Genomic DNA, 21,671 nt, shown 5'->3' with positions numbered 1-21,671 from the left:
AGAGTACAGGGCACGCTAAGAGCATTTCATCGCGTGGAGTCCTCATCTCCAGGTATCTAGTTTTTGTCGCCCTAATCATGTCATTCCTCGTAAATCAGATGGTGTGAGCTGTTGAATATGCCAGTCCAAATTTGCCTTTTTGTTGAAACACCGTAACCCGCTTGGCCAAAGAAACGCCTGTGTACGCCGCCTACTCTGCAAGAAAATTGTGTGTAGACTTAGATGGGAAGAGGGAAGGTAACAGCCCAGGCCGCGATCTCCTTCTTAAGGTCGTTGATCTCCTGTACCTCGCCACTGGCAACCCTGCTCTTGAAGTCCTTGAGCTTGTTGTTCTCCTTGGGGAGCTCACTCTGGATCTTCTTGCAGAGCTTGATGCACTGGTCGATGTAGTTGGCGATCTTCTTGAAGTCCTCCTCGCCCAGGCCACGCGATGTCATGGCTGGGGCTCCAATACGGATACCCATGGGTGTGAGAGCTGACTTGTCACCAGGAGTGGTGTTCTTGTTGCAAGCAATGTTGACTTGCTCGAGGACAGCCTCAACACGGGCACCGTCAAGGGCGAAAGGCTTCAGGTCGAGAAGGACCATGTGGTTGTCGGTACCGTCAGTGACAAGCTTGTAGTCCATGCCCTTGAAGGCAACCTCAAGTGCCTTGGCGTTCTTGATGACTTGCTGCTGGTAAAGCTTGAAGTCCTCAGTCTGCGCTTGCTTGAGCGCAACCGCGAGCGCGGTGATGGTGTGGTTGTGGGGGCCACCCTGGTGACCAGGGAAGACGGAGAAGTTGATGGGTCCCTCGAGGTCGTAGAGTGTCTCCTTGCCGGTCTTGGGGTCAGTCTTGCGAACGCCCTTGCGGAAGAAGATCATAGCACCACGGGGTCCACGAAGGGACTTGTGGGTAGTGGTAGTGACAATGTCGCAGTATTGGAAGGGCGACTTGTTGACACCAGCAGCGACCAGACCGGAGATATGAGCCATGTCCATCAGTAGGTAGCAGCCGACCTTGTCAGCGATCTCGCGCATGCGGGCGTAGTCGATCTCACGGCAGTAAGCGGAGGTACCGGCGACGAGTACCTTGGGGCGGTACATCAGTGCGTTTTGCTCGAGCTGGTCGTAGTCGATGAGGCCGGTGTCGAGGTTTACGCGGTAGGGGAAAGTCTCGAAGTATGTGGAAACAGCAGAGATCCTACTTATGGTCAGCATGTCATCCCAATACATATCACTCGATCTGTACGCACTTCCTCTGCGGTGTTTGGTAGCCGTGGCTCAAATGTCCACCGTGTGGCAGGTCAAGACCCATCAGCCTGTCGTGTGGCCTCATGATGGCCTGGTAGGCCTGGAGGTTTGCCGGGCTACCACTCAAGCACTGTACGTTGACACCCCACTTCTCTGAGTCGAGGCCGAAAGTCTCAAGGGCGCGCTTCTGGCAGAGCAACTCGATTGAGTCGATGTGCTCGTTGCCACCGTAGTAGCGGGCACCAGGGTAACCCTCGGAGTACTTGTTGGACATGGGCGAGCCGAGCGCATCGAAGACAGCGCGGGAAGTGACATTCTCGGAGGCGATGAGGAGGATGGATTCGCGCTGACGCTGGATTTCCTTCTCCTGCGGTGTTTGTTAGTACAAGTATAAAGTAAGCAGGTAATGGCATAGTCATACCATGATCTGGGCGACCTCTTGGTCGGTGTCCACCAGGGACTTTTCCATGAGCTGTGCCGCGTTAGCATTGCGCATCTTCTCTTTGACGCGGGGCAACATACGTCCTGGTGGGACTTGGGGAGTGCGTAGCTAGACATGACAGGCGATCGAATGAGGATATGGTTTGAGGAGAGGGGGGTTGAAAGAAAAAGATCGGAAGATAGCAGTAAGACAGACTACAGCGCCTTTAAGCAGTCAGAGCACTAAATGTCCCTCTCATGCCAACCCCACCAATTTTTCTGGACGCGACAAAATGCCCTAGGCTCGCTTAGGTATGGCGCCATCGATAATTGCACTCTGCGGCCGGTCGTCGGAGGGACTCGGGCAGGCTTTGCGAGAGTGTGCAGTCAGACCTGTTCTTACAAGTTGTGTAGATGTAGCTCATGAGTGCGCATTTCATGGCAAGACGAGCCCTTTCCCGTTTCGGGTCAAAAAGGCAGGTCGACTGGCGGCTCCGCTACTGCATTTCCCCGCGTTATGCGAGAATACCCCGGATGTCAATCGGGAGATATGAGCCATCGCGGAATTCCATCGCCCAACGGCCATGGTTCCACTGCCACTGGACGAAAGGAGGCATTTCACTTAACCTCTCTGGCTGTCACCCGTCGGGAAAGCATCACGCAAGTTGGGGTAGAAATTCTTGACTTGACGTATCCAATTCTCATTCTTTCATTTACTACATAAATACAGCCCATCCAAGCGTTGCTTTCAGTCGAGTCATTCCTCCTTCGTCTAAACATCGTTGGTGAAAACCAACACTCGCTCATGGATCAAATTGATCTGATGCAAACAGAATCTCCAAACGCCGGGTATGCCAGAAGAATTGTGAGCAGCAAGCTGCCACCGCGTCGCCCAAAATAAAAGGGTATGTAACTGAGCTGAAGAAGTGAAGGCCGAGTAAGCTCGGCGCCAAATTACACAATCGCGCCAACAAAATGCTCATCCTTTCGTAATTATGTTTTGAATGTATTCACAGCCGGTTCGGTCCTCTTAGTCGTTGTCGGTGAGACGGTCGAGAACAATGATGCTGAGAATCATAACGAGCAACCCGATGGTTACTATTATGAGCAGTACGAAGCCGAACCAACCAAGGACCATGGCCGATGTACCGACACCAGACTTGACGCTGCCGTTACCCAGATCTTGGACGATGGTTGCTGCTGCGACGGATGCTGTGTGTTGCCACAAGACTGACACCAGGACGAAGATTGATGAGATGAAGATGAGCGCAAGGGCGACTTGGGAGACGGGTCGCGACGGGAAGGGCTTGACGTCGACGTCAGATCCGGTTCGCTCGTCTCGCTCCTCGTGCCATCCGGGGAAGGTAGCGAGGAGGATGAAGGTGAAGAAGGCGAGGATGATGGCGACAATGAGCAGGTATGGGAAGACAACCGCGTCCTTGAACGTGGCGGCAACCCAGACAAGGTTGAGGGGGTCCTGGTCGACTGAAACGTTGTCGACGAGCGCCGTGGCGTTGTTGGAGCAAATGAAGCCACCGCCGTCTCTGTTGATGCAGATGCCGAAGTAGCCGACGCGCACACCGAGCTGTGCGTTGCCGACGATGTTGGCAATGGCGGCTGTGACACCGGGGTCGACTTGTTCAGGTGCGTAGGTGGGTGTGAACTTTTCGTACCACATGGAGATGAGGAAGATGCCGGGGATGAGCGGTGATGTGGATGAGCATCCTGCGAGTAGCAATGCTGCGAGAATGTTAGCTGTGCCCGTCTGATGTGGTTTCGTCCCAACTTACATAGCAATATTATCGCAATTGCAATGAGAATCATGAGAACATGGTGAAAGCCGAGAAACGGTATTAGCCCTGGGGATTGTTAGTCGTGATCGTTCTCCTGGAAGCTGCGGTGTACTTACGTTGCATGCTAACCGCGAACCGTAAGTTCGCCATTGTGAATGTGTCTCTCCTTCAACTGCCTCTTGTGGGCCTGTGTTCTCCCTGCGCCCCCAGAGGGCCGGGTGAGATGAGCGGGGAAGTGCACTCAGACTGCGGCTGGTGGTGGTCTCTCTCCTGTGAGGGTACGAGAGGGGAAGCGATGGCGTCTTGTCCCAAGTGTACTGCGTCGAATGCGGGATGCGGGTCGATGTTGGTACGCTCGGCTGGATGGCTCTACAGCGGCGGTGGATGCACTGCGACGACGATGGTCAGATGTCTCCTGTGTGGAAGAATATTCAAAGTGTGGGTGGTAGCGTGGAATGTGACTTCTCTCTTTGCCTGCAGCGACGGATAGTTTTGCTGTTGCGAAAATGGTGATGGCTGGTCTGAAGTGGCTGGAGGTGGTTGGCTTAGTCCATCAACAAAGCGGGTTGTCGAGGGGACCGAACACGAGCATCCTGCCCCGGCCGCCCCCAACCGCCAATCGCACGCCGCGCTACCGCTGATCCGAGCGCGTTCCTGCGTTAGAGCCTCCTGGTAATGTCCCCGTCCAGCCTCTGCATTTCCTGCGACGACGTGGCGCCTTGCGTACGGCACCGCCTAGAGCCCTGCCGCGACCGCTCTTTCGCGAGCGCCATCGCTGTCACCGCAGAACGCATCGTAGCGCGATGCACTCGAAGATACCCGCTTCGACAGCGCATACCGCCATGTACCGTATATAGCAGTCGGTGTGCCGCCGACAGTGCACGGCCGGAGATTCAACAATAAAAAGCATCACGCACCTCTATGTATCTGAGCATCCTACCATGCCACTTGGTCAACATGTCGTTCTGCGCACTCCTGTATGTTGAGTCCAGGCACATGAGAAGGCGGTCGTCGATACCATCACGTGACGCTTTCTGGGAATATGTAGGCATGGAGTCAACGCGACAGCTTCAAGGCGACCTCAACTCAGGGCTGAATGCTTCCATGGCTCGGCATCGGGCCCTGAAGTATTATCCGGTGGCCCTGCAGCGACGTCTCCCAAACATGCACACGGCGGAAGCTTGCGCTGCACCCTGTTTACATGGCGGCAGACCACCTCCTTCATAGTCCCTAGACCTGCCCGTCGAGATCGCTGATCAAGTTATAGTGATTGCGCATGCAGAATCTCAACGTACGTCAGTGATCAGCAAAGTCATTTCGTGATCATGACAACGCGAGGCTAGGTGCTGAATAGAGGCAAGCATGGGGCTCCGTTGACCTGGCGATCGGACTTGAAGCTTGATTGTTACACCCTGTGCCCTTGGAAAGACGGGATGATGTCACCGCTACTACACGTGGGGTCGCGCGTCCGGCGCAGGGACGCAGGGACCTGTAGTGCCCTGCCCCACCACCCACCAGGCATCAAACTTCACCCAGCGGTTCACGACACGCATGCTCGACTACACACGACTAATCTTGATGCTCACTTGATCAATAATCGCAACGTGGCAAGCGCGCTCAAGGCGCAGTATAACGACCGCAAACATCAGTTGGCTAGCTCTTGTCAACACGGGTCAGCCACCGTGGAAATCTTGCTTTCATCGTTGATCCATCCTTCCATCCCTGCTCATTCGCCTCTTATAGTGATATGCAAACAAGCGAACAAGGACGGCCTATCACGAAAGTAGATGAAATCTAGACCTACTCGGATTGCCAACTGAATGACGTCCTCGACGTGCTGGGCATACGCCGTGGTTTGTGGCTGCGCTGTTTCATTCTGGGCACATGTCAGTCAGCACTCATGCTGAGACTGCGAACGGCAGTCACGAACCATGACGTAGCTGCTTGAGGTCCGGGGAGCATATAAGCAGTGCTCACCCTGCACTTAAGATAGACCTCATCAACATCCACACCTGCAACTTCAATCAACTCGAATCATCAACCACCTACATCACACTACCCCAAACTAAACCAAACTACCACCTTCAAGATGACCGACGCATTCCGCAAAGACACCCACACCAAGCTTGGTGAGAAGATGGTACGCCACCTTCACCTTCCATTCTCCACCACCTTCACTAACACTCCCCTCAGCAACCCCAATCTTCCAAGTCCACCGGCACCAAGATCAAGGAGTCTCTCACTGGCACCGGCGACAAGGTTGCCCGCGAGCTCCAGCCCGACTCCTCCAAGACCAACACCCAGTCCACCATGGACAAGGTCGGCCGCAGCAAGGACAACAACGTTCACGGCTCCACCGGTGGTAGCATCGTCGACAAGGCCAAGAACACACTTGGAATGGGTCACCACACCACCGGAACCCACACCACCCACACCCACGGCAGCGGCTTGTAAGCGTTGTGCTTGCCGTTGATGGTGGAGGAAGGAATTAGATACCCAACTAAGGCATTATGAGATACCTTGCCTGCGGGCTAACGAATTAATATCCTATTACATTACGACTTGATGCCTGTGTCTATGTTTGAACATATCGCGTACGCTTGATCTTGGTGACCTCCTGGTGTTATGAAATTGTCACTGTCTATCAGCGCAGCGTAGCCACTGTGCAGCTCCTAGAAATCGAACGTGGTATAAGAACTAGCATGATTGAAATAATCAATGGCGTCAAGCCAAAATGTTTGCGTGATACTAGACCAACTCTCGTACAGCATATGGCTAATCTATAATTTACATAACTTCGTAATAGTTGCGGAAGCTGCGAATGTACGTGCGCAATTGCTCGCTACAGGTATGAACATGGAACTCGCGATCAAGTAGGCATCGCCATCACGCCATTCCACCCGCCTGATGCGCCTGCCCCTCCGCCTCTGCCACCACGCCCAGAAGGCCTTCCTGCCGTTGCGCCTCCCGATGCTCTACTGCTGCTGCCCTTCGATGCCCGCTTCTTGACACCAGCAGAACCCTTACCAAAGCTAGCCCTCTTGCGAAAAGAGCCCTTCTTGTATCCGGACCCAGAGGCTTTCGATCTACCTCTTGCTGCTGGTGCCTTCGTTGCTTTGGATGTAGAAGGGGCTGCGCCGCCACCGAGCTGCGTGTATTTACTGTTGAACTCCGCCACGGCTTGGTTCGGGAATTGGCTGAAGTGATGACTCGTGTGAACTGCATCATCGTCGTCCTCGTCCTCGTCGCCAAACTCACCATAGAAGGATTCTTCTTCAGATTCTTCTGCAATGGGTACCTCCTCTTCGTCCTCACTACACAGGTCCACGACGAGCCGATGGTTTTGGTCGACAACTTCTTCTTCGTCATCATCGTCAATCTCGTGAATGACTCTGGATTGCTGGGGTCGGCGATTGCGAAGCTGTGGATTCCGAGGTACTGGTGTGTCGTCCCCGTAGAAGTTTCTTGTGTTGTCTACCAAGGCCAAAAATTGCCTTCCATATAGATCCACCATTTCCGGCCTGATACCCGGGATAGTCTTCATCTCATCCAGATCCATAGGTAGATCAAGACCCATTTCACGTAATACTGTGTCTGTGAAGATGGCCTCACGATGGTTTTTCTTGTCTTCTATGCCCTTCCTCAACTGCTTGGCTCCGTTCATGAAGTCTCGCAGAACATCGGACTGGAATTCGCTGAGTCCTTCGGTGCGTTGATCTGTAGTAATTGGAGCTCCGACACCCTTTGCTTTCGTGCTTCTTGATGGCTTGGCGACACGTATTGGCGCAAAATCGTCATCAACCACGAAATCGTCCGCCTCGTACCCGCGAGCGGTCTTACTGCGGGCGGGGTGTCGTGGAGCTTCGAATGCATCGTCATCGTCGTCGTCCTCTTCATTATAGGCAAACGATCGGATCTTCTGCTTCGGTGCGCGTACGGGGGAAGGAACATTGGTAGACGGAATCTGAGTTTGGGTTTTCTTTGCCTTCTTGACAGCGGGTGCTTTCGCGCGCGCTTTCTGTGGCGAAGAACGAACTTGAAGCTTGAGCTGCTTTCGTTTGCTCTCGTAGTCGTTGCGTGCCGAAGCAGGCTACAATCATCAGTATGTAGAATACAGTCAGGGCAGTAAATACATACGTGTAAGTAGTTCGTCGCGAAGCCAACTTTGTTCACCTTGCTTCTTTCCTTGAAGGCCCCAGCGTCGAGCAGGTGTTGGAAGATGCGTTCGTTGTCACCGCGTTCCAAGTCCTTGCCGTAGCCCCATCCATACTCTTCTAATCCAGAGCGTTTGATCTTCGCACTGCCCGCGCCACGGAAAGCGTCCACGCACTGGTGCATCGTCACGTTGTCCTCGTGTACCTGGCTCACAAGTTTGATGGCCATGGCAGCGTAGTCCGTAAGGTCTTTAGTAACAAACGTCGCATCTGAGCGACAGTTGTCGCACGTCGAGTTGCACTTAGAGGCATCGAATGCTTCACTAAAGTATCCGAGTACTTGAGCGCGGCGACAGTCTGCTTTGTTTTCGCAGTACTGGATGACAGTTCTCAGCATATCGCTCAGTCGCTGTTTCTGCTCCCAGCTACCTTCGCCTTCCTCGATCATCTTGCGCAATATTCTCGAGTCGGCATATTGATAGTACAGGTAGCACTCTGAACGTTTGCCATCACGGCCAGCTCGACCGGTCTCTTGGTAGTAGCCTTCTAAACTCTTGGGCAGCGAGTGGTGGATCACATATCGTACATCAGGCTTGTCGATTCCCATACCAAAGGCGATGGTAGCCACTATGACATGATATTCGTTCTTCTGCCATTTGCGTTGGACTTCGGATCGGTCTGCGGATTCCATTCCTGCGTGGTAGTGATACGCACGGATGCCCACATCGGATAGCTTCTGGGCCACTTGCTCACAGCTCTTTCGTGACAAGCAGTATATGATGCCGGATTTCCCAACATATCTCTCTTTGATTAGATCAGCGATGCTGTCGATGACACCTTTGGCTTTTGGCACAACCTCGTAAGACAAGTTGGGGCGGTTGAAACTCTGGGAGAATTGACGGCAACCCTGGATACCGAGGTTTGCTACTACGTCAGTGCGGACAAGCTGGGTCGCAGTCGCGGTCAGTGCAATAACGGGTACTCCTGGAAACTGACGAACGACGTCTCCAAGTGCCTTGTAATCTGGCCGGAAGTCGTGGCCCCACTGACTGACACAATGCGCTTCATCGATGACGATGCGGGCAAGATTGCCCCCAGAATGCAATTGCTGGAAAGCACTGATCATTCTCTGGTTCTTGCTGAGCATCTCGGGTGTTAGATAGAGGATCTGTATGAACTGTTGGGGATCCCGCTGACGTAGCCCATCCATGATCATGTTCTTTTGTGCTGCGGTCGATTCTCCGTTGATCAGAAAGGCCTGCATCCCAAAGCGCTGTTTGCAGGCCTCCACTTGATCCTCCATCAAACTCAAGAGCGGAGATACTACGATGGTGACTCCTCTTGTCTTGCCTGAGGTAATTACTGACGGAAGTTGGTAACAAAGAGATTTGCCACCTCCCGTAGGCATGAGCACAAAACAGTGTTCGCCAGACAGCGTCGTGTTTATAGCTTCCAACTGTCCTGGACGGAATCCTCGCAGACCGAAGCGGCGAATGAGGGCGGTCCTTAGATCTTGTGACCAAGGGAAGTTCATACCAGGATGATTCTTAGCAGGCATATCCAGCTGCTGCTTCTTCGGTGAAGCTTGCTGGGCTGGTTTAGGCTTGGCTTTATTGGTAGAAGTTTCGCGGAACACCTCACGAGATTGTGTAGTGACGTGATTCCCAGCCCGCTCGCCCTTCCAATCAAAACCACCTGGTGCCTGATTCTCAATGTTGGTGATCTCGTGAAGGAAGTCATCATCGTCGTCCGGTCCAAATGCCTCACCAAAATCATCGTCGTCATTGATCTCAATGGGTTGGTGAAGTTCGCCCATGTTGTTGCTGAACAGGGTTTCGTTCTCTTCAAAGTCAAGCTCGCCAAACTCATCTGGTGTGTGTTGCGGAGCTACTGGCCTTGATCGCTTTGGAGAACGTCGGCGCTCTGGCGTCTCAGGCACTCTATGGGATCGCTCTTTTGACTTCGCTTTTGGCTTTCCTGCCATGCCATCATTCCCACGGGCACGGGAGCCTAGATTTGGGGGCGGTAGTGGGGACGCAGCTACTTGCTCTTCTGCGAAACGGATATGCCGAGTAGGCGTCCACAGTTCCTGAGCGGGAGCCTCGGGTGGCCTACCGTATTGTGTCTGGGGGATGCGATGTGATCCTGCATCCCTTGATGCTTTTGGGTGTGGGCGGACCGGGCTCGCTTGGGTTGATTGTATGACCACGTTACGGCTGATTTTCGTTTCAGTCTTCACAAGAGGTGTTGACTGCTGCTTGATGGCTGCCGCATCCAGTAGGTAAAACATCTGGATGAGAACATCCTCGTTCATCTTGAAAAGTCTGCTGAGGGTTTCACCGTCCGCTGCATCAAATTGACCGATGTTCAAGTCATCCTCTAGCTTTTGTTTGACTCTCTGCCGCTGCCCGATTAGTTCCTCGTGTTTGGATTTCAAGGTTATCAATTGCTCGACTGCCTCTTTTCGTGAACGAGCGCGTTCCATCCTTTCTTGTTCGCTTGGATCAGGCTTGCCAAACTCGGAAAGATGTGCTACAAACGCAGCCCTAGCATTATCCCATGCCGAGCTTGCAGCGTTGAGGTGTTTCTGCAATCTTTGGCCTTCAGTGCCCAGGAAGGTATCCATGGATTCTCTGATAGCATCTCTCCTTTCCTTTGGAAGTTCGGAAGAGCTTGGTACGCGTTTTGTGGATGCAGGCACTGGTGTGGGTGTAGGCCTTGCAGCCTTCTTTGGAGACTGAGACTTCGCTGGAGTGGGCATAGAGTCCTGTTCCGGCTGATATGGGCTTGGGCTTCTTACGGTCTTCGAAGGCGATCGTATGGGAAGCTGCGTTTGACTGGCACCTCTGGTGAACTCGGTCATCGGTGTTTTCTCGCGCATTTTCTTCCCTGCTGGGGTGGGTGATTTCGTCCGAGATTGGGTATCGATATCCATCTCATCCAGTGCACCAAATTCGTCATCCTCCGAGTCCAAGACCGCATGCCCAACCCTCTTAGTACCAGGTGTGTCCAAACGTCGATCATTTCTAGCCATGGCCCCGGTCTTAGCGAGATCGTTCTTCCGGGGCGAAGGACTACGCGTTTGCTTCCCCATTTTGCGAGCTGGCGCATTCTCCGAGGGTGCGCGGCTCAGTGACTTGCGTTTGCGGGGTTGTGAGGCTATCGCATTCTCTGCATTCGCCATTTGTCTCTCCTCCTCTTCTAATTGCAACATAGCTTCCATGTCGTCGTCTTCTGCTGTCGCGGTGTGCTTTGACTGTTTGCCTACACCGTCTACGATGGTTGAGTATGGTGGAGGAGGGCTGTCGGGGGCCATGACCATATCGTCGATATCGGGGAAGTCATCGTCGTCGACGGGCTCTGGACTGAGCGCATGAGCCTTGCGAACAGGTCTGGGAGACTTGGTGCGACGGAGGTCTGCCTCGTACTCGTCGCTCTTTCGTTTCCGACCCTTAGAGGTGCGCGCTGGAACTGGAGAGGAGCGACCCGCGTCGTCACCAGTGAGATCGATTGAGTCGACATCGACTGGCTCGCGGTACTTCGTTCTCGCGGTAGCATGTTGGGAGGCAGGCGTGCCAGTAGTCCCAGTGATACTCCTCACATTCGCTGATAGATCTTGTATATTGTTCTTGAAACTTCCAACATCACTCGGTTCCTTTCGTTCCCTGCCTGCTGATTTGGAAGAGGATACATGTTCAGGCAACCCCGCTAAGATGAGTCTAGGCTTTCCACTCGCTGGAGTGTGCCTCAATCTTGCCATATCCAAGGTCGCGTCTTCCGTGCCTGGCGGGTTGTGTATATCAATAGTCCGTGTTCGAGCGAGAGCGCGGGGTGGAGCGGGACGTTCGGCCGGTAGTGCTGGTGGGGGTGGTGGCGCGGAGGCAGCTTCAGGCTCATCGTATCCTGCGTGGTCGTCCAAGAAGGAAGAATGCTGTTGAGAAATCGTAGCTGAACTCGTCGGAACTGCGTCGGGATCGTATGCAACGAGCGAAGCCGCGGGCGGAATGAAAGGCTTCTCTGCGATCAACCACTTGAGATGTTTGCTAAGATTGTTCTGAGGCATGAGAGCGTCGCATCGTCGGTGTAAGTCCGCATGAATATTTTACGCGTCGGTCCGTGTAGGCATCGCGGTTTTGCAGGCGTAATGGTGGCGATGTCACCGATAGCATCGTTGAGCGTGTTGTGCTAACTCCGGAACGCGCCGCGCTAGCACCAAGTCACGTGCTGGGTGGATGCCGAAGAACGTCGAGTGGACCTGCCGCTTTGGAGTCAAACGTGCCGCTTACTTCACGAACCCGCTCAAGACAGCCAATCGCGAAAGTGGCCCGCTCGATGGATCAGAATATGGCGCAGGTTGCGAAGGCACATGTCGCTTCCGGCTATCCTAGGCAATCATCGCGAAATCTAGACTCTTCTTAGAGTCAGACGCGTCCCGTCACTCGTACAAGCACTTCTCGCGCCAACATTTATATGCTGCACTTCTTCACGTTCCAACATCCACGTCGGGAACGAGCTGTGACTGTTCCCAGTTCTACTTCTATACGCATCAATTTAATCCATCATGGAGGTCCCAGCTCACGAGCTGTTCCAAAGACTGTCGACGTCGATCTCAAAGCTACACTCAGGCCCACCGCCTGAGAATGTCCTTCCCTCAACGAATGCGTTGAGTGCTGCTCGCTCTATGCTTCACTCCCACCTCCAGAGCCAGGGCGTGGGTCTCGAAGAAAGCATACGGCACATACAAGAGGACCTCGCCCCAGCCTTCAACAGTAGTTCCCGCTCTCCTAACTACTACGGCTTTGTAACCGGTGGTGCGACACCTGTAGCACTTCTTGCCGACAACCTGGTCACAGCCTATGACCAAAACGTGCAAGTTCACCTACCAAATGAGACCATCGCCACAGACGTGGAGGATCGAGCTCTTTCTCTGTTGTGCGAGTTGCTCAATTTCGCACCAGAGCAATGGCCACACCGCATATTTACCACAGGTGCGACGGCAGCCAATATCCTGGGGCTGGCGTGTGGACGAGAGTATGTGATTGCTGAAGCCTCAGCACATCGTACAGACGTCGAGATTAGCGTTGGCGAACTTGGTATCACGGAAGCTATGCGGAAAGCTGGTATCGACGAGATCCAAATCTTGACCACGGTACCGCACTCATCGCTGAGCAAGGCGGCAAGCATACTAGGTCTGGGGCGGACGAGCGTCAAGTGTCTAGGAGAGCCAGATGCGCCGCACAAATTCGACATGCAGCTACTCAAGAAGTCTCTTGAGCGACCTGGTGCCGCATCGATCGTGGCTATCTCTGCATCCGAAGTCAACACAGGAGTCTTTGCGACTTCTGGGTTAGAAGAAATGCAGGAGATGCGAAAGCTGTGCGACATGTATGGAGCATGGATACATGTGGATGGTGCGTTTGGGCTCTTCGGCCGCATATTGACCTCACCCGCGTACTCCTCTATCACCCAGGCTTGTGAAGGTCTTGAGCTTGCGGATTCGATCACAGGTGACGCGCACAAGCTGCTCAACGTGCCATACGACTGTGGCTTCTTCTTCTCTCGACACCGCAACATCGCTGAACGCGTATTCCAGAATCCCAACGCAGCATACCTCGCTTCCGGGAACGACGCGAACGCCATCATGTCACCGCTGAACATCGGACTCGAGAACTCACGACGATTCCGAGCGCTGCCGGTTTACGCCAACCTTGTTGCGTATGGCAAAGACGGCTATCGTGCGATGTTGGAACGACAGATTGAACTCTCGCGAGGAATCGCAAGATATATTCTGGAGACTGATGGATATGAGCTCCTCCCTCAGCACGATACCCCTCAGGAAGAAGTCGTAAACAGCATATACATTATCGTACTGTTCCGTGCAACAGATGAAGCACTGAACAAGCAACTGGTCAACAAGATCAAGGCAACGAGGAAAATATATGTGTCAGGTACAGCATGGGACGGGAAGCCAGCTTGTAGATTTGCAGTTTCTAACTGGATGACGGACGCCGAGAGGGATTTGCCCATCATCAAACAGGTGTTGCAAGCCATATTGTCCGACAAAGAGAGTGTACAGTCGTAATAGCGAACTGGATTTACAAGAATGAAACGAGTATGAGCGTACTACATGTCCTCCATCTTGTACACTTCGTACACTGGCTCCTCGTATGGGTGTGCTCTGCTTCCATCAGCGATCTTGATCATCACTGGAGATGGATACTCACTTTTTCAGCGCTTCCACGGCCTTGACAGTTATGTCGCGCCCCATGCACATGGCCTCGACTCTGTACTCGTCAACTTCCTGTAGTTCACCAGCCTTGCCAATCTAAGAGCCGTTGTCAGCCTTCACTGTTCACCACACTGTGGCTCTATGTATGCCTAAGAAACCTACGTGAGGATCGGCAGCGTTGCCCGGTCTAAATTGTCCCGTTCCTCTGCTTGTGAAGCAAACTTCCGTGTAGCCCCCTTGGCCTGGATAACGCCCTGCACCGGCACTCAAGACAGCGGTCTTGCAGGCGCTGAGGGCAGAGGGAGGGACGAAGAATACAATCTTGAACTTTTGCAGACTTGATGCCATGATTACGCAGGTAGGAAGCGATGAGTATGACAGTTATACAAAAGAGATTGGAGTACCCGCAGCCTTTTGGTATCTTTCGTTATATGACTGCAGCTGAGATCCACGATTATGTGGATGTAGCCAATCGCAACGGTGCCTGGGGCGGGGCTACCTTCACGGCAGCTGCACAGCACCGCATATGGTAACCATGAGCAGTTTGGTATGTGTGAGGCAGACTCTACCAGCAAAACGCGAGGCCTAATAATGGGAAGTCTGTCTAAGATCAGAATCAAAGGCGGTCAAGTTTGGTGCAGTCTGACGGTTGAAGGAAAGGTGGCGGCACGTTAGCCCCGCGCCCCGCTACAGGCAGACCGCACGTGTCAGGGTGTTTGTTTACCTGTGCGCACAACACTAGGAAAGTGTCAAGTTGCACAAGGATACTCCGCGCGATTCGCGCCCAACCACGATCAGCCCACAGCCATAGCAATCATGGCTTCCATGTCCCCGAGGAAATCTACGCGCGCCGCTGCGACGCGCCGAAAAGCACCCGTTGTCGACGACTCGGACCATGAGGAGAACAGGACCCCTACGCCCGAAGTCAAGCAGGAGGAGGAGGAAGAATTCACACCGGCGCCCGCGCCACTCAAGACGGGACGGGGACGGGGGAGGCCTCGGAAGGCTGCAGCCCAGAATGAAGAAGCGACACCCAAGCCCGCAGCGAGGCGGCGGACACGCGCCACAGAGTCGGTCGAACCCACGCAGACGCTCACACCCGCGACAGAGAGGACCACCGGGGCGGCTTCACCCTCCAAGGCGGTGCCCAAGAAGCGCGGCAGGAAGCCACGTGCTTCTGTCGCTGCACCTCCGGCTGAGGATACCTCGCACTTGCTCACGCCTGAGCCTTCAATATCGCCCGAGCCCGAGGTTGAGCAGGCGTCCGAAGCCACCGTTACACCAAGCTCGCCGCTCGCCGATAGTACAAACGACACGGCAGACGATGCCACGAATGACATGGTAGACGACCCTACGAGTGACGCTGCAAGCGATGTTACCATGACCGACCGAACGCCGGAGCCCGCACCCGCACCTGTGCCAGAACCCGCACCCGAGCCTGTCGCGGAGGTTACCCAGATAGAAGCGAAAGACGAGTCGCCCGTACCGGAACCGAAGGTCGAGGTTGAGCCTTTATCAGAGCCTCAGCCCCCAGCCAAGGTCATGGAGGATCTCGGCACACAACAAACTATGCTTGAGCCTATAGATATTGTGGTCAAGAGGCGAGCGGCAGGTATCCCCGCGTTGCATGAGCCTGTGGCGCCCAAACAGCGAACGGTAATCACCTGGCTCGTCCTCAACAACTTCAAGAGTTACGCAGGCCGACAGGCGGTTGGGCCCTTCCACGCCTCCTTCTCCTCCGTGGTGGGACCGAACGGCTCCGGGAAGTCAAACGTCATCGACTCGCTTCTCTTCGTCTTCGGTTTCCGTGCAAGTAAGATGCGACAGAGCAAGCTTTCTGCCCTCATTCACAATTCGGCGGCGTTCCCGGACCTGGATTACTGCGAGGTCGAAGTCCACTTCCAAGAAGTCAAGGACCTCCCAAACGGCGGCCACGAAGTCATCCCGGACTCAGACCTCGTCGTCTCTCGAAGAGCGTTCAAGAACAATTCGAGCAAATACTACATCAACAGGAAGGAGTCTACATTCACGATTGTCACGACCCTGCTTAAAGACCGCGGCGTGGATCTCGACCATAAGCGTTTCTTGATCCTGCAGGGTGAGGTTGAATCGATCGCGCAGATGAAGCCAAAAGCACAGGGCGAACATGACGATGGTCTGCTAGAGTATCTCGAAGATATCATCGGCACGTCCAAATACAAGACACCCATTGCAGAGTCAGAGGTCGAAGTGGAGACCCTGAATGAAGTCTGTCGTGAGAAGAGCAGCCGTGTACAGCACGTCGAGAAGGAGAAGAGCAGTCTGGAAGAGAAGAAGAACAAGGCGCTCGCCTACATTCGTGACGAGAACGAGCTGGCCTCGAAGCAGTCCACCCTCTACCAAATATATGTGTCCGAGTTCGACGATCACATTCAAGTCACCCAGGAATCTGTCGGACAGCTCCAGTCGCAGCTTGATGAGGAGTTGCAGAAGCACCAGGGTAACGAGGAAGAGATCAAGGGGCTTGAGCGACAATACAAGACTGGCGCGAAAGAGTGTGAGCAGCTCGAAAAGAAGAACCAGGAGTACCAGAAAGAGGTGGCCCGCGTTGACAAGGAGACGGTCAAGTTCGAGGAGAAAAAGAAGTTCCTGGCTAATAAACAGAAGAAGCTGGAGAAGACCAAGGAGACAAGTGGCTATGGTCGATCGGAAGCAGACAGCCTCGCCAAGCAGTACGCTGCGGACGTCGAGCGCTACAACGAAGAGATTGCTGAACTCGAGCAAAGCATGGAGGTCGAAGCGAAGGAGCTCGAGACGATTCGCAAGAGCTTGGCTGGTAAAACACAGGGTCTCTCCGACGAGATCGCTGCAAAGCAAAAATCTTTGGAACCTTGGAGTGCGAAGATCAACGAGAAACAGTCCGCTATTGCAGTTGCCCAGAGCGAGCTCGACATCATGCGTGAGCGTGAGAATGCAGGTGCCAAGGGTATTGCCGAAGTCGAAGCAAAGATCGAGAGCTTGGAGGAAGCCAAACAGGCGAAGGTTGCGGAACTTGATGAGTGCAAAGCCGAGAGGAAGCGTGTCGAGAAGAACGTACAAAAGACACAGGCTAAACTTGAGGAGATAACTCAACAAGAACCGGCGCTGAGGTCGAAGCTATCTGGCGCACGAGCCAAGGCAGATGAGGCCCGGGCAAGTCTCTCTTCCGCTCAGACTCAAGGCAACGTTTTGACGGGTCTGATGCGTCTGAAAGAATCAGGACGTATCGATGGATTCCATGGTCGACTCGGAAACCTAGGCACCATCGATCAGAAGTACGACGTTGCTATCTCTACGGCCTGTCCGCAACTAGACAACATGGTTGTAGACACAGTAGAGTCTGGTCAGCAGTGCATTGAGTACCTACGGAAGAACAACCTCGGTCGCGCCAACTTCATTCTCCTGGATCGCCTCGCCAAGCGTGACATGTCGCCAGTGCAAACACCCGAGAACGTGCCACGTCTTTTCGACCTTGTCAAGCCTAAGCACGAAAAGCTCAAGCCTGCATTCTTCCAGGTTATGACAAACACGCTGGTCGCCGAAGACCTTGACCAAGCTGAGCGTATCGCATATGGCGCGAAGAGATGGCGAGTCGTCACCCTAGACGGCAAGCTTATCGACACTGCGGGTACCATGAGTGGTGGTGGAAGCAGAGTAGTCAAGGGAAAGATGTCTTCCAAGCTCGCGTCTGACGTCTCGAAAGACCAGGTCACAAAGCTCGAGCATGACCGCGATACGCTTGAACAGACCTTTGCTGAGTTCCAACAAGAGCTGCGGGAGCTCGAGACTGCGCTGAGAGACCTCAATCAGCAGATACCCGAACTAGACACCAAGTCACAGAAGCTTGCGCTGGAACTTGAGAGTTTTGATCGCAATATTGCGGATTCTCAGCGCCGCATCAAAGAGCTAGGTAGTGAACAGACATCCACGAAGACCGACAAGGGACGCATCGCATCGCTGGAGAAGAACATCGCCACGATGGAGAAGGAGGTCTCTAAACTTCGTGCAGAGACTGAGGATATTGAAGCGGAGATCAAGGCTCTTCAGGACAAAATCATGGAGATCGGAGGAGTCAAGCTACGAGGTCAGAAGGCCAAAGTCGATGGTCTCAAGGGACAGATCGATACATTGACCGAGCAAGTGTCCAATGCACAGGTCGCGAAATCAAAGGAAGAGAAGCAGTGCGTCAAGCACGAGAAGGCACATAACGATGCCATCAAAGAGCTCGAAAAGCTTGCTCTTGATGCCGAGAAGGTTGAAGATGATATGGCTTCACAACAACGCGACGTTTCCGGGATCCGACAGCAGGCCGAAGAAGCGCAAGAACAGCTCGAGGCCAGGAAAGAAGAACTTCAATTGGTCAAGAAGGAGCTCGATGAGAAGCTGGGCGAGCTCAACGAGACGCGTGCGGTCGAGATTGAGATGCGCAATAAGCTTGAAGAAAGCCAAAAGACTCTGAACGAGTACCAGAAGAAGCAAGCATACTTCCATGACAAGCTAAGCAAGCTCGCATACCAAAATGTCACCGACTTGGGCGAGGAACAAGAAAACGGAGGTGAAGGTCTCCCGTCTTACAGCAAAGACGAGCTTCAAGACATGGACAAGGCTACTCTCAAGGACCAAATCGCCCACTTGGAGAAGAAGAATGAGTCCACGCAAGTCGACCTAGCGGTCCTCGCCGAGTACCGCAAACGTGTCGAGGAGCATGCTGCGCGCTCCACAGACCTCGCTTCTGCTGTCAGCGCCCGTGACGCTGCAAAGCACAAGTGCGAAGAGCTTCGACGTCTTCGCAAAGAAGGTTTCAAGGCTGGTTTCGACATCATCACTGCGCGTCTCAAAGAGATGTACCAGATGATTACCATGGGTGGCAACGCCGAGCTCGAATATGAAGATACACTCGACGCCTTTTCCGAGGGCATCCGGTTCTCAGTAATGCCTCCGAAAAAGTCATGGAAGAACATCAGCAACCTTTCCGGTGGTGAGAAGACATTGAGCTCTCTAGCTTTGGTGTTTGCTTTGCATCACTACAAGCCTACACCGTTGTACGTCATGGACGAAATCGACGCGGCGCTAGACTTCCGCAACGTGAGCATCGTGGCGAGTTACATCAAGGAGAGGACGAAGAACGCACAGTTCATTGTTATCTCACTTAGAAACAACATGTTTGAACTTGCATCGCGGCTGGTCGGCGTGTACAAGGTCAATCACATGGTAAGCTCATCTCAAGTGCACACTCAATGGCTTCAGCATCGTTTACTGACTTATTTTAGACGAAAAGTGTTACGATTGAGAACAAAGACTATATCATTAAACAGGCTTAATGATTGGTGGGCAACGAAGACTCTTGCGATTGGTGTTTGGTGTTGGGAGTAAACTCGCGGGCACGTATTCGGTATGAAGCGGAATGGGTTGGGCTAGCTGCGATGATACCATACTGAGATACATGCGGCCTGGTACTGAACGAATGCAATGTTGAATGTCATTATCATTATATCTATAAAACCTCGCTTTGAGCACTGATATACCTAACTGAGCGTCCAAGGTTGCGCGAATCTACAGTTGCACGGAGCTAGATCAAACTAGCTTTGCTCGCTCTCCTCCCTTAGGCTCTTTAAGTGGCAGCAGTGTAGTCAATTTCACTTCCCGTCCCTTTCATCAGGCATAGCGGCTGCCTGCGCACACAACAAAACTTCTCGACCGAGGCGTTGCTACGGTTTCCAACTCCCACGCAATCGCCCCTCGCCACCTCGGACCTCCACCTCATATACCGCTTACACTTGTCTTAGCTTTGACCATTGCTAACAACCTACTCGAGTACGTCAACACGGGTTACACCAACTTTCGGCCTACACCACATACCCACCTCCTGCCTCTGCCCCTACCTATACCTATACCCGCAACCACTGCACGTTCTCCACCAACACAATAATACACTCCTACTTCACCAGCACCTCACAACTTGAGCGCGCGACTACGTCAGCCGCTCACAACACCATGGCCCACGTCACTGACTCCGTTCCCACCCAGTTGAAAGGCCACACAACTCGAGATGTTAGCAGCGCAGAAGAGGCAGCGGTAACTCCTATATCCGAAGCGAAAAAGACCTCTGAGAGCCCTCGAGTCGAAAAGAGCAATGGCCAAACTACGCCTAAGCGAACTCTTCGCAGTACCAAGTCTACCCAGACCACTCAGAGCAAAGACACAACAGTCAAATCTGTCGAAATGACGGCTGTATCAGAAGAATCAGACTTATCTGCATCGGCGACAAGCAGCGATGAAGGGGTTGCTGCAAGGTCAGCGTCCGGGACTGAGGAGAACTCTCGCGTAGACCGCAAGGCCAAACCATTCGTCACCTCTTCGAAAGACCCTCGCGCCGTTGCTCAGGAACATTCGTCACATGGCAAGAAGCGCGCGGCAGAAGACAAGAAAGGCGGTCGAGCGAAGCGTCAAGTACGATCATCCCAGGAGCTGGGTCTGACCTATAACAGCATCAAGGCAATCAACATGCCGCCGCGTGATCTCGTGGCCGGCCAAGACCCTCCAGCTCCCACACCCGGTGCATCTCCCTATGGTGACACAGAAGATCACCAGAACAGTATGATTATCTACTTGCTAGATGACTTGGAGCACACATACTCGCAGGCGACTATCTTGTACAACAAGGCATTCCCAAACGATACAGTGACGGATGAAGCTGTACGTCGCCGCCATATTCGGTCTCTCGAGCGCTTACAGAAGCGCTACGGTGCAAGGCCTGCTACGCAGATTGGCGTAGTCGGCAGGAACATCTCGAGACGTGGAAGGCCGCGTGCGCCCCGTCTAAGTGGTATTCAGCCCGAGAAGGACTTGGTTGCTCCCTCCGAGGAGCAGACCGAAGGCGAAGGCGAAGGCGAAGTCTCGGCCCTCGAAGAGACTTCGGCGGATACATCGATTGCTTCTTCGAAGGGTGGCTCGGTCAAAGCCATGAAGCAGGCTCAGCGCGAGAAGCGGAACTACAAGAGCCACGAGTTTGACAAGGCCTGCATTGTTGTTTGGCACGATGCTGAAGGCATGTCGTTCAAGGACATCCGCAACAAGCTCGAGGAGCGTGGATGGTCCCTTGGCGTGCCCACGGTCAAGAAGGAGTATGCGAAAGCTCGTGCTCGCATCTGGGGCACGTCACCAGAACCTGCCGCCGACGATACTAAAGAAGGTCATGGAGAAGTGATCGAAGATGAAGAAGACGGAGACGTGAACATGGAGGAGGAATCAGTTGAGCAGGAGGAGATGTGAGTTGGAGACGACGGGGTGGCAGGCGTCACCGTGCGGCGACCCGATAGCACAGATTGGAGGCGACAAGGACTGGACACATGATTGTAAACGTAGCAGTGCGACCACCTGATACATTGCAATGTTCTATTGAGAATCCCCACATCCGTGCACATTGCGTGAAGTGAATCTTGAACGCGGCGATGCTTGACCGTTCTCTTTGACTAGTTTTAGCTCAGCGCACGGGCCACTCCGCCGCGGCCTTGAACCGCGACTGGATTCCATCACTTGTACACGACACAGAGCCATTTGGCTGTATCGACACCCGCGCCCCCGAACGACCGAGAAGCCCCCCGAAGACGCACGCGAACAACCGACGCAACCACCCGGCCTGTCTCTGTGGCGCCTCGCAGTATTTCGAGCGCGGTGATAGCGTGAATGACGGCGCGCGCACCCCTCAACCGCCCTTCTGCCTCGCGGCGCGCTTTCACTTTTTGCGCCTGAGTCACACGCCTATATTAATACCTCAACTCCCCTCCAACTCCCTGAACACGTCCAGCGACGCTTAGCTCCCATA

General features: G+C 53.7%; 6 protein-coding genes across 6 annotated transcripts; 4 read left to right on the top strand and 2 right to left on the bottom strand.

Moving 5' to 3' along the window:
- Positions 1-218: 218 nt before the first annotated feature.
- On the bottom strand, positions 219-1,790 carry J4E88_001275 (uncharacterized protein; the record flags this gene model as incomplete). The annotated part of the gene is made up of 4 exons (XM_049394945.1): positions 219-1,182; positions 1,235-1,599; positions 1,654-1,704; positions 1,755-1,790. 4 exons carry the CDS (start codon positions 1,788-1,790, stop codon positions 219-221), a joined length of 1,416 nt encoding a protein of 471 aa, XP_049258809.1.
- An 892-nt stretch (positions 1,791-2,682) lies between these two features.
- J4E88_001274 (uncharacterized protein) lies at positions 2,683-3,595 on the bottom strand (the record flags this gene model as incomplete). The annotated part of the gene is made up of 3 exons (XM_049394944.1): positions 2,683-3,392; positions 3,443-3,511; positions 3,562-3,595. The coding sequence occupies 3 exons, from the start codon at positions 3,593-3,595 to the stop codon at positions 2,683-2,685; spliced, it is 813 nt and encodes a 270-aa protein (XP_049258808.1).
- A 1,939-nt stretch (positions 3,596-5,534) lies between these two features.
- Positions 5,535-5,899, top strand: J4E88_001273 (uncharacterized protein; the record flags this gene model as incomplete). Its single annotated transcript, XM_049394943.1, has 2 exons — positions 5,535-5,585; positions 5,639-5,899. The coding sequence occupies 2 exons, from the start codon at positions 5,535-5,537 to the stop codon at positions 5,897-5,899; spliced, it is 312 nt and encodes a 103-aa protein (XP_049258807.1).
- Positions 5,900-12,160: 6,261 nt separating this feature from the next.
- Positions 12,161-13,681, top strand: J4E88_001272 (uncharacterized protein; the record flags this gene model as incomplete). Its single annotated transcript, XM_049394942.1, has 1 exon — positions 12,161-13,681. The coding sequence occupies one exon, from the start codon at positions 12,161-12,163 to the stop codon at positions 13,679-13,681; it is 1,521 nt and encodes a 506-aa protein (XP_049258806.1).
- A 963-nt stretch (positions 13,682-14,644) lies between these two features.
- On the top strand, positions 14,645-19,167 carry J4E88_001271 (uncharacterized protein; the record flags this gene model as incomplete). The annotated part of the gene is made up of 2 exons (XM_049394941.1): positions 14,645-19,057; positions 19,117-19,167. The coding sequence occupies 2 exons, from the start codon at positions 14,645-14,647 to the stop codon at positions 19,165-19,167; spliced, it is 4,464 nt and encodes a 1,487-aa protein (XP_049258805.1).
- A 673-nt stretch (positions 19,168-19,840) lies between these two features.
- On the top strand, positions 19,841-21,118 carry J4E88_001270 (uncharacterized protein; the record flags this gene model as incomplete). Its single annotated transcript, XM_049394940.1, has 1 exon — positions 19,841-21,118. The coding sequence occupies one exon, from the start codon at positions 19,841-19,843 to the stop codon at positions 21,116-21,118; it is 1,278 nt and encodes a 425-aa protein (XP_049258804.1).
- Positions 21,119-21,671: the final 553 nt, after the last annotated feature.

This window comes from Alternaria novae-zelandiae (genome assembly GCF_023758075.1).
Source record: "Alternaria novae-zelandiae strain BMP 2774 chromosome Unknown scaffold_2, whole genome shotgun sequence".
Classification (NCBI taxonomy): Eukaryota; Fungi; Ascomycota; class Dothideomycetes; order Pleosporales; family Pleosporaceae; genus Alternaria; species Alternaria novae-zelandiae.
This window is presented reverse-complemented; position numbering and strand designations above follow the sequence as displayed.